The 12,584-nt window shown below is 54.1% G+C and overlaps 1 protein-coding gene across 1 annotated transcript; it reads right to left on the bottom strand.

Moving 5' to 3' along the window:
- On the bottom strand, window positions 1-8,395 carry LOC128810243 (motor neuron and pancreas homeobox protein 1-like). The gene is made up of 3 exons (XM_053982935.1): window positions 7,960-8,395; window positions 839-999; window positions 1-309 (listed from the first exon to the last, which is right to left on the bottom strand). Exons 1-3 carry the CDS (start codon window positions 8,393-8,395, stop codon window positions 1-3), a joined length of 906 nt encoding a protein of 301 aa, XP_053838910.1.
- Window positions 8,396-12,584: the final 4,189 nt, after the last annotated feature.

Below are 12,584 nucleotides of genomic sequence, written 5' to 3'. Positions count from 1 at the left end.
TCACAACACAGAGCCAATCTTCCTCTCTGTGGCACCCATCTCCTCCTCCTCCTCTTCCTCGCCCCCCGAGCAAGACGAGTCCGGGCCATAGCTCAGCTCAGCGGTGCTGCAGTGCAGGAAGCCCGAGTCAGGGCTGTGCCCCATGAACTCGGGGCTTTTGGCAGCTTGTCCCTGGGGCTCACTGGGCAGCAGCTTCTCACAGGTTTTGCTGAGCCCTCGTTGCTTCTCAGCCTCCAACTGAGCCCCCTGCTCCTTGGCCTTGCGACTCCGCTTCCACTTCATGCGGCGGTTCTGGAACCAGATCTTCACCTGCCAAGGGAAAGCCCCAGGGGAGAGGATGTACCCTGCTGCATCCTGTCCCCGCTCACCCCTTCACCTTCCCTTCATGGAAGGTCCCCCCAAAACCTCTTCATTGTGGGGCATCCCATGGTGCTAAAAGTATGTACAAAGAGGTTGAGGTTGTCACGGGAAGAGGAATAATGGGGGCTGCTGCCTTTCCCCCCTCCAGCTTCCAGCCAAGGATATGCACAGGGACATTTTCATATTAGCCCCACAAAAAGACACCCCCCCCCCCCCCCCCCAGCGTGCTGAAGGATGGGAAGGCTCTGAAACCCAAGCTGGGCGTGCCAGCTGAAAAGAGGAGCAGTATTTCTGGGGTGCCCTTCACAAGAGAAGAGCCTGGAGCCCACCAGGCAGGTCTCTGCAGGAGGTGCCCTGGAAGGGGCACTGATGGGAGCAGTGGGGTGTGGGGCTGATGGCATTAGCATTGCCCATGACCTTGACTTGCCCCCATGGCAGCTCCATGGTGCTATGCTCCATCCCCCCAGGGCCAAGGTACCTGTGTCTCAGTGAGCATCAGCGACGTGGCCACCTCAAAACGCTTGGGTCTGGACAGATACTTGTTGAGCTTGAACTGGTTCTCCAGCTCCAGGAGCTGTTGACTGGTGAATGCTGTGCGGGGCCGACGGCATTTCCCCATCAAACCAGACTGTGGGGCAGCTGTAGAGCAGACAGTGGGTGGGGGTCAGGGGACAGCAGACTGGTAGGGGGACAACCCTTCAGCAAACTCGGGATGAGGAGGAAGGTGAATGTCTCCGTCATCTCCCACCCCAATAATGGCTTTATTGACTGATAGGAACCAGTGAGATACGTTATCGGGCCTCGGTGTACAACTGGGATCAGTGCTGTGACTGAAATTAATTCTCTTTTTTTATTGCTGGGCCGCACAGGTGGCAGCTCAACGGCCAGGGGCTGTGCTGGGGCTGTCCATAAGCTCCGCTATCTCACCTGCAGCCCTTGAAGGCAGAGCGGCACTGAATCAGGAGGCAGCAGAACAAAGAGACCTTTGAGAGTCCAGCATGGGGTGGCTGCCGCACTCTGTTTGATCCTTGCTTATCTGCTCTCCACTGGCTTTATTGTCCCCCTGGGGTTCAGCTTTTACTGCTTCTCCCAGAACCAGTGGCAATCAAACCCAGGGGTTTGCAGCTGGGAATAAAGTGGTGGAGCAGCAGGGAGGGGTGTCAGGGAGAATGGGGGGAGGTGGTGGTGGTGGGCACTAATGCAAAAGGACCTTGGCACATCCCTGTTGACACATCTTGGGCAACAAGATCCTGGAGCATCCTGGCCACAAAAGTGTGCCGTGCTTGGCAAGGGCCACTCCAACTCCCCCACTTTGCTGGGCATGGGGCACCATTCATGTTATCTCCCCCAGATTCCAGCTTTGATCCCAACCTGCCCATCTCCCAAGGTGTCCACTGAGCCCTTCACAAACACAGCGATGACGCATGAGGCAGGAATTTATGAAAGAGCTATTAACTGATCACAACACAGGTTTGATCCCAAGTACCTGGATGCTGGGTCAAACAGATACAACACAGGCTGGGCTAGGGCTGTGCAAACACCTCATGGGAGCAGGATAGACACAACCCCTTCTTCTGCCTGTAGCCCCTCAGTGCCAAGAGAGACAATCTCTGGGACCCACCTTGTAGCCACTGGGCAGTTGACTGAACAGAGACATAACTGTGCCAATGATTCTGACATGATGCATTATTTTGCATATGAAACATATTCAAGGCTAAAACTGAATGAGAGGTTCAAAAGATTTCCAGGACAAATACAGATGAAAGATGTTTCAGCTCTGCAGAGTTCGGCAGCCATCTGGGCTCTGATTCGCTGTGGATGCTCGGGCTGTACAAATCCTCCATGGAGACATGGGACCAAAGAGGTCTGCAAAGGCTTCCTCTGGCTAAGAAAAGGAGGTGTTATAGGAACTAGCATCTGCAGGAATGGGGCAGCCCAAGCTAACACCCTTTGCAACTTCTTGGGGAGGGAAAGGCCAGAGATGCATCAGAGAGAACTGGAGGGGAAATTCATTGTGTTGGTGGGGGCACAACACAAAGCAGCCCCAGGCAGTGTCCAGCAGCCCAAGGACTCTGGGTCCCAGTGAGCCTCCTTTGCTGACAGAGACAGGAGGGTGGCTGGAGCATCTGGAGCCCCAGAATTCCTCCCTGCAACGAGGCTGCACTGTGCAGTTTGGCTGTACCAGGCCAGGGAAGGGCCCCTCTGAGCAGTTCCTCTTTCTGAGCATGGTCGGTAAAGAATGTTTTGGGGAAAGAGAAGGGAAGAGATTGTGCCCTCTCAGCATCCAATAATCCAGGAGTTCTGTGCTTTCTGGAGCTGGAGGGTCCAGGAGTGAAGAGATATCATATTCCCAGTCTGAATTCCCCACTCCAAAGCAGAAAGCTCAGGGCTCAGCTCCTAGGGCATTGTGTCCTGGTTCCAGGGAGCACAGAAATCATTCAGATCAACCTGAAAGGCTCCTCTGTGTCTCCTCTAGCAAGGTCATATGTGACCAGACTAAAACCAGATGCAGGAAGAATAGAGGCACAGAAGTGCCTCACAGAAGAATCTCAATCCTAAAAGCAATGCAAGTTTGGTCTGTCCAGCTTCAGAGGAGCCTGGAAGGCAGCCTGCTTTGACAACACCCTTTCAAGAGACTCACTTTTCCCCAGGTTAGCTGCTAAGGACTGCTTGGTCTAGCAGGGAAAAGAAGAACAGAAAGTTTCTCCAAAAGTCAAATAAATCCAAACAGGATATAGCCCAAATAACTACCAATCCAAGGGACTGATTTCTGGAGCATGGTCCTGCTGCCAGCCCTGATTTTTCCTTCTCCGTGTCCAATTCAGTTTCAGTGCAGTGTGCCCATTACAAATATTATATAGGGCCTGGCTTCCTTAGAAACTCACCCTGCCTCCTGTCCCAGTGCTGACAAAAAAAAAAAAAAAAAAAAAAAAAAAAAAATCCTCAAACTCCTCTGTAGTGCTGTCATACAGTTTGAGTGTGGCTGGCCACCTAATCTGTGATCTCCTCTGACAACACACCCTTCAGCAGCTATAAATATCCATCACCACTGCTCCCCACTGTGACTTTTTCAAGAGCTGGCCTCCACACCAGGTGGAGTAAGCCCAAGCCAATATAGCTGACCTTCAGCCACCCACAGCAGCAGGTTTTCATGGACATGAATGATCAACATCTCTGGCATCAGCTCTGCTGTTACCTTTCCTAAAGGGCTCTAGCTCTTTTGTGTGGCGAGAGTATGGCAGAAAAGGTTCTGCAGATTCTCGCTGGGAAAACAAAAAAGGAAGGAGACTGCCATCATGCTCTGCTGAGTCCCATCCCTCCCTGTCCTGTGGCAGGCTCCTACATGGACAAAGAATCCTCCCAAGGGGTGCACAGCAAGCATGCCTCCCAGGGCTTACCTTCTCCAGTCAACTGAACTATGAACTCATCCCAATCACAATCAGCATCTCAGAAAAGTATTACCCTTTGGGAAGGCTCTCCATCTTATCCAGCTCCTACCAGAAGATCAGTGACTGCCCCAGTGTCACACCTTTGCTTACCAAAGGATTTATTTTCTGCTCAGCCATCTCCTTCAGCACTCCATCCAGGATCAGAGCTTGTCTCAACATCCCTTCAGCTTGGCAGGGCTTGGACCCCCTGATGGGTGCCTGGCATCCGGCTGCAGTATCAGTAAACAAATTGCTGGGCATGGGGCCAGGAATGCCCTCTGAGTCTGAGGCCAGGAGCTCTGCAAGGCAGCTGCCTCCTGGATAATTAGATAAAGCTTATAAAGAATTGTTGGTTTATTTGATACAGTTCCGCCTACTTGATAACAAGGGTAATCCTAGGTTGATATTAACTCACTTGTTTTTAATTTGGTTTGTTTAACTATAGTTCACTTAACTTTGTGGTCTGGCAGATAAAGGAGAGGAAATTAACACCCTGACTGCTTTAAGTGTTTCTCTGGATATCAGAGCTGGAAGGGAGGGAAGTAGTCTCAGCATCACGGTCATCATCAGAGGCTTTTTCTGACCCACCAGCAGCCCTAGCCATTATCAGTGGGGCAGCATGTGTAAGGGCACTTGCTACCTCTGCAAGCCCCTTGCTTGCTCCACCATTAAACTTCAATTGCTGCTTGCCAGCTGTTTCCCAGCCCATATTTCCAGCTGACACCAGACCACTGTACACCTGGTGAGCCTTGGAAGGCATTGCTTTTTGAACAAGTTTGATGAGACTTATCCTGCCTGCTCTCCTATCCCAGCACAGCCCATCAGCAAGCTCTCTGCCATCATGGGCAGGATCTGATCTGGGCTCCAGGCCATCAAGTTAGTGAGTGGGTGATGCAAGGAAATTATGTGCAAGGAAAGCCATCTAAGCTCAGAGAGGATCCTTTTCTCTTCCTGAGAGTCTATAGCTGTATGTCACTGCTCCCCACTGCTACAGCTCTCAGCTGCAGTGGGTCTCTGCACTGGCTCCACCACTGCACCACATTTCCACACTGACAAACAACGCAAATAAATCACAGCTCCCAGAAAAAAACTAATAGGCCTGGCACTCCAGTGCCAAATGCTACCCCTGGGTGGTTCAGGAGGTGCTCAAAGCCCCAGGATAGGGATCCAGGCTGAGGATAGCAGAACCTGGGCAGGCAGCATCCCTGCTTGCTGCAGCAAGGGCACGCCTGCTCCTGCACCCAGGCCTTCCACAGCCCTCTCAGTCCGCATTGCAGCAGAGGCAGCCATGCACCGCATGGAGCTCTGCACAGGCAGCTAGTGAGGGAGGCACTCGCCCTGCCTCACAGCAGGGCACTGCTCTCAGTGAGCCCAGCACCCCAGCCCAGGCCAGGTCCCTGAAGGTACCAACTGCCTCAGACCGCCTCCCTGGCATCCTTCCTCCCCACACACAGGTGATAGCAGGGAGAATGTGTGCAATGAATACCCACAGACCTTACAGTTCATGGGCTGTCTCCCTGCTTCCCCGTCCCTGACTGTCCCCAGGAGATCAAACTAGACCACACCTGCAAAACATTGCTACACATGCACCCAAAGAAGGAATTTATTCCTGGAATTCCCTTTAAATAAACCCCAAGGGTAATCGCTCCCTGGAATGATCCCAAATATGTCCTAGAAGGCTTTCAGATTCATCTCTTATAACCATCTGTCCGCTGCTCCTGGGAGAGTTAAACATGGCTGGCACCAGCAGCCTTGACACTGGTACTCGGTCACTCTGGAAACTTCAGCCAGGCAGGTCTGTCCATCTGTCTGTCTAGGCTGGGTGGTGGGACAGGGACTCCCACAAACCACAGGCAGCCCAGGAGCCCTGTGCCAGCAATGGAAGGCTCCTGCCCAGCCCACCATCCTCCTCAGAGAGATAAGGAAGGGCTGTGGAGGCAGCACATCCTAGGCAGGTGGCCTTTCCTGTCCCTGTCCCTACAGCATGGCCAGCACACCAGGGCAATCTGAGCCCAGACACAGCCACAGCATGCAGCTGGAGCCAGTCCTGGTAAGTACAAGGAGAAGGCTTGCTGCAAATGACCCTGATTTCAGAGCTTTAGTGAGCCCACAAGAGCAAGGGCTGAAGACACGCTAGAGAACCCTAAGGTTACCAATGGACAGAAATAAGGATGTGAAGATGCATAAGGTTCTCTTCTGCACACCAGAAGAATTGCTGAAGTATTTAAGACACTCTGGACAGAAAGAATCCCCACTGGGATCCCCAAAGAGCTCCCCGGAATTGGGAACAAACACCTTTTAGTAAGGACATGGATTGAGGCAGTGGTCATCCTGATTTAAAAATTTACAGTTTTGGCAGCTTTTGCTGCGCCCTTATTATACCTCCATATGTCTACCCTGCTTTGGGATCTCCAGAACCCAGATAAGTAACACTTGGGTCAGAAACTGCTTTTCTTCTCTCTGAACTTCCACAGGAGCTCTGCTCAGTGTTTCCTACAAGACCCTTTAACATTCTGGTCCAGCACATTCTGCAAAGCTCCCACCACAAGTTGTTCTCATGTTAATAACTTGGCATTTGTTTCCTTTTGGTGAGGTTTTGGATTATCAGCTGAAGATCATATCCTGCTTTTGAGAGGAATGGGGCTGATGTACAAATATCTCGATGTTATTCCAGCCAGAAGCTGCACTCAGGGCTACAGGATCAGATGCAACGGAGCATTCCCACTCTGGTGAAACACAACGCTGTATGAAGCTACCAGGATGCCGAGATACACCAAGAGACCCAGACCCTTCAAAGATAACATGGCCTCTGCACAGCAGCAGGAAGATATAATAAATAATAAAGACTTCTAACTAATCAAGATTTATTTTTTCTTGTCTTAGTGACATGTTTGAAGACTGCACATAACCCATAGCACTGGAGGCTTATTCTACACCTCTAGATTCACAGATGGACCTTTCCTAAAGTCTAGGGAAAGCCAGGTAAAGGGAGACAGTGTGGGGAAAAAACAGCCTGTTTCCCTTTAACCTGACCAAGAATAGTTTGAGGTAGGAGTAATACATGTGATTTTTCAAGTAATGCTCTGTAAATTTTTGCGCTGTTATTTATCCAGCCTTTTAAAATTATTATTATTTTGTAAATGGGCTTCCAGATTTTTAGGAATTTATTTTTTTTTACGCTCAGCTAACAAATCTGGATACTCTGACAGGGCTTTATTAACCAGTCACTCTTGGTTTAATGTCCATCTTTTCACTGACCAGCGCAGGGCAGGGTCCGGGTCGCACTGCCAGGTGTGCCAGACCCCAACGGGACAAGTGCCTGAAGTCAACTCTTGTTCCGTCCGCGCCCTGCAGGACCCATCACAGCAGCGGCCCATTACAGCAGTGCGAGAGCCGGTTCCTGCCCGCAGCCCTGTTGCTGCCCACCGGGAGGGACAGCGGCAGGGCTGGAGCCGAGCACGCTGTCGGGCCGCCCGGTTCCCGCAGCTGCCGCCAGCAATGAACTCACCGGCCCCTCATCCCCACGAGGCGAGCAGGACGCGGAGCGCCGGCCCGGCCCTGCACGGGGCCCGATCCGGCCGCGCATCCAGCAGGACTGGGGCGAGTTCGTTCCCAGCCGCACCGAGAGGGATTTATTCGTTTCCCAGTGCAGGTTTTTGCCGCCGTTTCTTTCTTTTCGTTTCCTTCCCGCCCCGCAGGAACCCAAGGCGCCGTGCGGGGCCAGCAGCCTGGGTAGGCGCGGTTCGGCTCTGCCGGTGGCGGCGCGGGCAGTGCTTTTCGGGGCTGTTCCGGAACACCGGGCCGGCGTAAGGCGAGACTTTGCCCTTAGGATCTGTTCCCCGGGGACTCACAGCCCTCGGAGGTCTCCGGAGGGCGAGTCATGTTCCCCCCAGCAGTGGGACACTTCACCTCCCCACCCCAGCCCTGCCGGGCTAGGAAGCGGGTCTGGGTACAGGGAGGGCCACGCATCGGGGTCAGCCCGGAGGGCTCAATGTCCCTGCGAGCTCCCGACCCGGACCATCGGAGGGCCTCGAAGGGGTGGGGTCGGGAAACCTCAGTCCCGGGTTGTCGAAGGGACCTGCACCCTGAGGTGCCGGCGGACGCCCCCGGGAGTTGGAAGGGCCCAGAGCCGCGTTCCGCCTGACGGGAGGGTCAGTTCCCGGTCACTCACCATTGAAGTCGGAGAGCCTCGGCACCAGCATCCCGGCTCGGATCCAGTGCTCCAGCGGGAAGGAGCCGGCCACGGCCGCCTTCAGGTGCTCTGCGCCGGGCGGCGGCAGGTGCGGGATGCCGGTGTAGGCGAACGCGGGGTGCTGGCCCCCCAGGGTCGGGAGCGGGTACACGGCGGGAGGGTAGAGGGCCGGCAGGGCGCCGAGCCCGGGGCCAGAGAGATGCAGCAAGCCGGGCTTAGGGACGAAGCCGGCCGGGGCGAGGGGCGCAGCGGCCGGGGGTGCCCGCGGTGAGGGGGTGTCGGAGCGCCCGGCGGGGCCGGGGCTCGACGCGGGGCTCCCGGGGCTCAGCCCCGGCGGGGAGGCGCTCCGCGCCGGCTCTTCAGCCAGGAGCGCTTCGATGCGGAAGTTTTGGGACTTCTCCATGGGCTTGTGCATGGCCCTGCCCCGTGCGGAGCCGTCGAGTCCCCCGGTGCCCCACCGCTCCCCTGCCAGGGCACAGCCCGGCCGGCCAGCCCCGGGCGAGCCCCGGCACCGGCGGGCATTCACCCGCGGGGCCGCGCCGCGCTCAGCGGGGCTGCCCTCGAGGGCAGCCCTCCTCTCCGCTCCGCCTCCCGGGCACTCGCTCGCCCGACGGCGCTGGGGTGGGTTTTAACCCCCTCTCCACCTATCCCAGCTCCCCATTGGCTCCGCTCCGGCCCCCGCCCCGCCGCCCTCCCCACCGGCCGCCCTCCTCCGGCTTCTGCAGCCCCTGGACACAGCATTAGGCGCACGCCAGAGACTGACCCGGGCTACTCTGCCCCTTCCCCAGCCCTTCCACACCCAGAGGTCTCCCCAGCCGGCAGGACCCACCCAGGGCGCTGAGCCCGTTATCCTGATCCAGAGCCCCATGGCAGGGAAGCAGATCTATGGTTGCAGCCACCATAGAAGCAGGAGATCTGGAGAGACTAGACAGACTTCAGCACATGTAGGCAAAGCCCTACTGGGCTCCAGTGCTGCCCTGGAACCGTGGAGCCCCCAGGCACGTGAAGGGCAGAGTGCTTAGCTGGGAGGGCAGGAGAAGCGCTCACTCACCAGCAGGCTTCTCTGCATCCTGTGCACTGGGGTCACCTGTGCCCAGCTGTGGTGTTTCCTACTGCATTGCTGCAATCCAGGGAGATCAATAGACCTGAGCTGGACACACAAAGGATCGCCACCCACCATCACCCATGTCTGGTCCAAGGTGCCAACCCAGCAGGTGCACACAGGCAGCTTGTTTCTCCTTTGGCTGGTCTAACCTTTCCTAGGCGAGACACAGCTTAGAGAATAATACCTGCGAAGGATAGAGAGGAAAGCTTTGGCTGATCTGGGAATGGTGGGTAACAGGAGCAGAGCTGGACCAGATCCCCTGGCACTGGCCTTCAGGGCCAGGCAAAGTGCATGTGAGTGCTTTAGGAATCTCTGCCATTAAGGATCTGCACCTGTGTGTCTCTGGTTCCAACTTCTTTGTGTCCTTCTGACACAGTGACACAAGCCTCTGATTTTTTGTGCCCTGTGATTTTTTGGATCCTGCTCTTAGGAAGGGAAGTAAGGCAGCTGCTATCGCCCTGTCTAAATGTAATAATGGCTAAAGGAAAACCCTGTCCCTGTATCTCTTGTCCCTTCAGCATTTCCAGTGCTGCTCTATTCCCTGAGCAAGAGATGGGTCCACCCCACTGAATCCTGTCACAGAGGGGGCAAGCAGATGCCCAGAGAAGAGAAAGGCAGCATCATATGGGGCTTTCCTCAGCCTTCTATGCTTTCTCTGCTCAGTAACCCCAGGGACTTCTCTTCCCAGCACCAATAGAGTGTGGTATGCTGCCTGCTGATCTCCCTGCACACACATCACCCTGCTGGAGGGAGCTGAAAAATTCCAATGTGTGCAACAACTTCCTCCTTCCATTGCCTGAGCCCAGCACCAAACAGCGTCACTGAGTGGCCTGAGATCCTTCTGTGGGAAGACACACAATATCCCTTTTCCAGATGCCTCCCTCGGAGACGGAAGGGTAGGAATGAGCCCCATGGAAAGCTCAGAGCTGGATTAGCTTAGAAGGGGATTTGGGGTGGATGTCACCCCACAGTAATACACCTGACTTGGCCAGAAGATACTGAGGGTGGAACAGTGCTCCTTTCCCTCCCAACTCAGCTGTGCCTGCTGCTCCAACCTGTCTATCATCAGGAAAGGCTGTAGGGCTCCCCTCTTCTTGCCCCACTCCCTCCCCCTCTGCTTTCCCAGGACACAAGCCAATGTCCCCACAGGCAAAAGGACACCAAGCACTTTCTCTCTCCCCCCATGGGAAGTGCCAGCACAGCCAAACAGCAGGCATAGATGGGACAAGACCTGGGGAGGAATGGAGCAGACTGACTCCCAAGCCCAGGAGGAAACTACAATAAATATCCAGGGAACAGAGAGCACAGTGAAGGTAGGACAACTCTTCCACTGCAGATCAATAGCCTACATGGGAAGGGGGGAGCCACAACAGAGAAATCAGCACCTCAATGACCCCCATGGGGTAACAGACAGGCAGGTAGACAGCCCAGGAAAGCCCAGGTAACCCCTGGCAAGCCCTGAGACCATTTGTGACTGTAGCCAGTGTATAGCTCAGGCTGTGGGAGCAGGGCTTGAATGAGGGGTCTGGGTCATAGCTCTTAGTCACAGCCTTAATGTCCTCAAGGAAATCCCCTACACTACCCAAGGAGGTTTTCCAAAGACAAGCAACTCTCCCAAGGATCAGCAGCTCACACTAGTGCCCAATTCACTGATGCCAGGGTGATGCAAGTACAACCAGCCAAGCTGCAGCCTTTCAATTGCACAAGCAAAGAATCTTTGCTGACAGAGCCATAGAACCTGGGTTATTATTTTAATTGGAAATACCTGAATAAAGAAATCTAGACAAATCATGGAGGGATGATGAGTGGGGATATTTAGACCAGACCCTGAGGCCCTGTAAGAGGGTTGTCCAGGACCACAGCAGCTGGCATACAGCCCATGCCATGCAGGGCAGAGAGATGGTGTCCACAGTTGTGTGCAGAAGAGCTGAGCTGGGTGGTGGACAGCAGAAGTGGCAAGATGCAAAGCAGTGATAGATGCCAGGGTGATGATGAGTTCACATTCTTCAGGGTCATTAATCAGATCAGAGCTGGATTAAGGTGTCCGAGGTCTGATTAGCTTCATTTCCCGCCTCAGGAAGGAGGGAACTCTCTTTCCCATCCATCAAATCCTTCAGTGACAGCTCACCTGGTTGCTAACTAAATCAGAGGATTGTAATAAGTGAATGTGACTGTGGCCTGGCCCTTCACCTCTGCCCAGCATCCTTCCTGCACAGGAGGTTGTAAGGCAGCCCTGAACATCAGCCACAGGTGGCAGACCCCAAGATACCAGCCAGAGAAAGAGCTCATTCCTCCAATTTGAGGGTTCAGAGCCCTGGGGACAGAAAGTCTCCCAGGAAACCACCCCAGTTCAGGATGAGGTAGAGTTCAAGGGGATATGCTCCCAGTCAGCATCATATTGCTCCCAGTCCTTCCACAGGTCCTCTGTACTAAAACCTACCCCATCAACATCTCAATTTGTCCCTGCCTGATGCACCTCGTGTTCAGTGTGCCCTAAAGGTACCTCCACTTTTAACCACTTAGACTATTTCTGTCCAGAAAGTGCAGACCAGCAAGAGATCTCTGCTGCCCAGGCAGCAGCAAAGTTCCTCAGCTCCCTCATCTCTCTGGGGCAGACCCTCATCATAACATCCCACGCTGGGCAATGGGCATCACCAGGAGTGTTCACACAGCCCAGAGCTTCCTGGAATCTTTCATTTGCCTAGGTGTTTTGGGGGGAATTTTCTGGATGTGCCTCAGCTGGACATTCAGAGCTCAGTCCTCCTTCAGTGACCTGAAAGCAGCACTCACAGCAGCACCCCTGCAGGTACTCAGCCCTGCAAAGCCTTTTACTGCTGATGGGAAGGTACACAGCTAAACAACTGGAACTCTTTACTGTGTCCATAGCCTCTAGTGAATAGACTCCATTGTGACTCCCATCCATGTAAGGTCAAGCACCAGGAATAAAACTAGAAGGGCAAACCCCCACACGGCCACCAAAGACACCCAGGTCTGGTGTACACAAGTTTTCAGCAGCTCTAGAGTCCCACAACACTACCAACAGCACTTCATATACTTCCCCAATTTGTTGCCAGCAGTACCTGAGCCCTCAGAAACAAGCCATGGGGATCACAGGTAGTATTTGGGAGCACAGTTCAGTTTTACAGCCCCACTACTTCCTCAGTATCACCTTGGGAAGCAACGTAATGTCCCTCAACAAATCCAACTGCCCCAAGATCAAAGCCAAGAGTGCCGAGGAAAATCCATACACTGATAAAAAAAAAAATCACAACTGGGACCAGACTTCTATTTTCCCAGGATCGAGTCTTCATCCCAGACACAATATATGACATGACCCATGCTGGAGTGTCTTGATTTTTACCTAACCTTTCATTTTGGACTTTCCTAGATGGACAATTTAGCACCAGGTCCTTCTGTCAGCTTTGGGTCACCTCCTGCCTTGAGTCAATAGAAGTTACCTTTGACACAGAGACTGTGCAGGAATCAGTCCGTAGCCCAT

This window comes from Vidua macroura, chromosome 7, assembly GCF_024509145.1.
Source record: "Vidua macroura isolate BioBank_ID:100142 chromosome 7, ASM2450914v1, whole genome shotgun sequence".
Classification (NCBI taxonomy): domain Eukaryota; kingdom Metazoa; phylum Chordata; class Aves; order Passeriformes; family Viduidae; genus Vidua; species Vidua macroura.
This window is presented reverse-complemented; position numbering and strand designations above follow the sequence as displayed.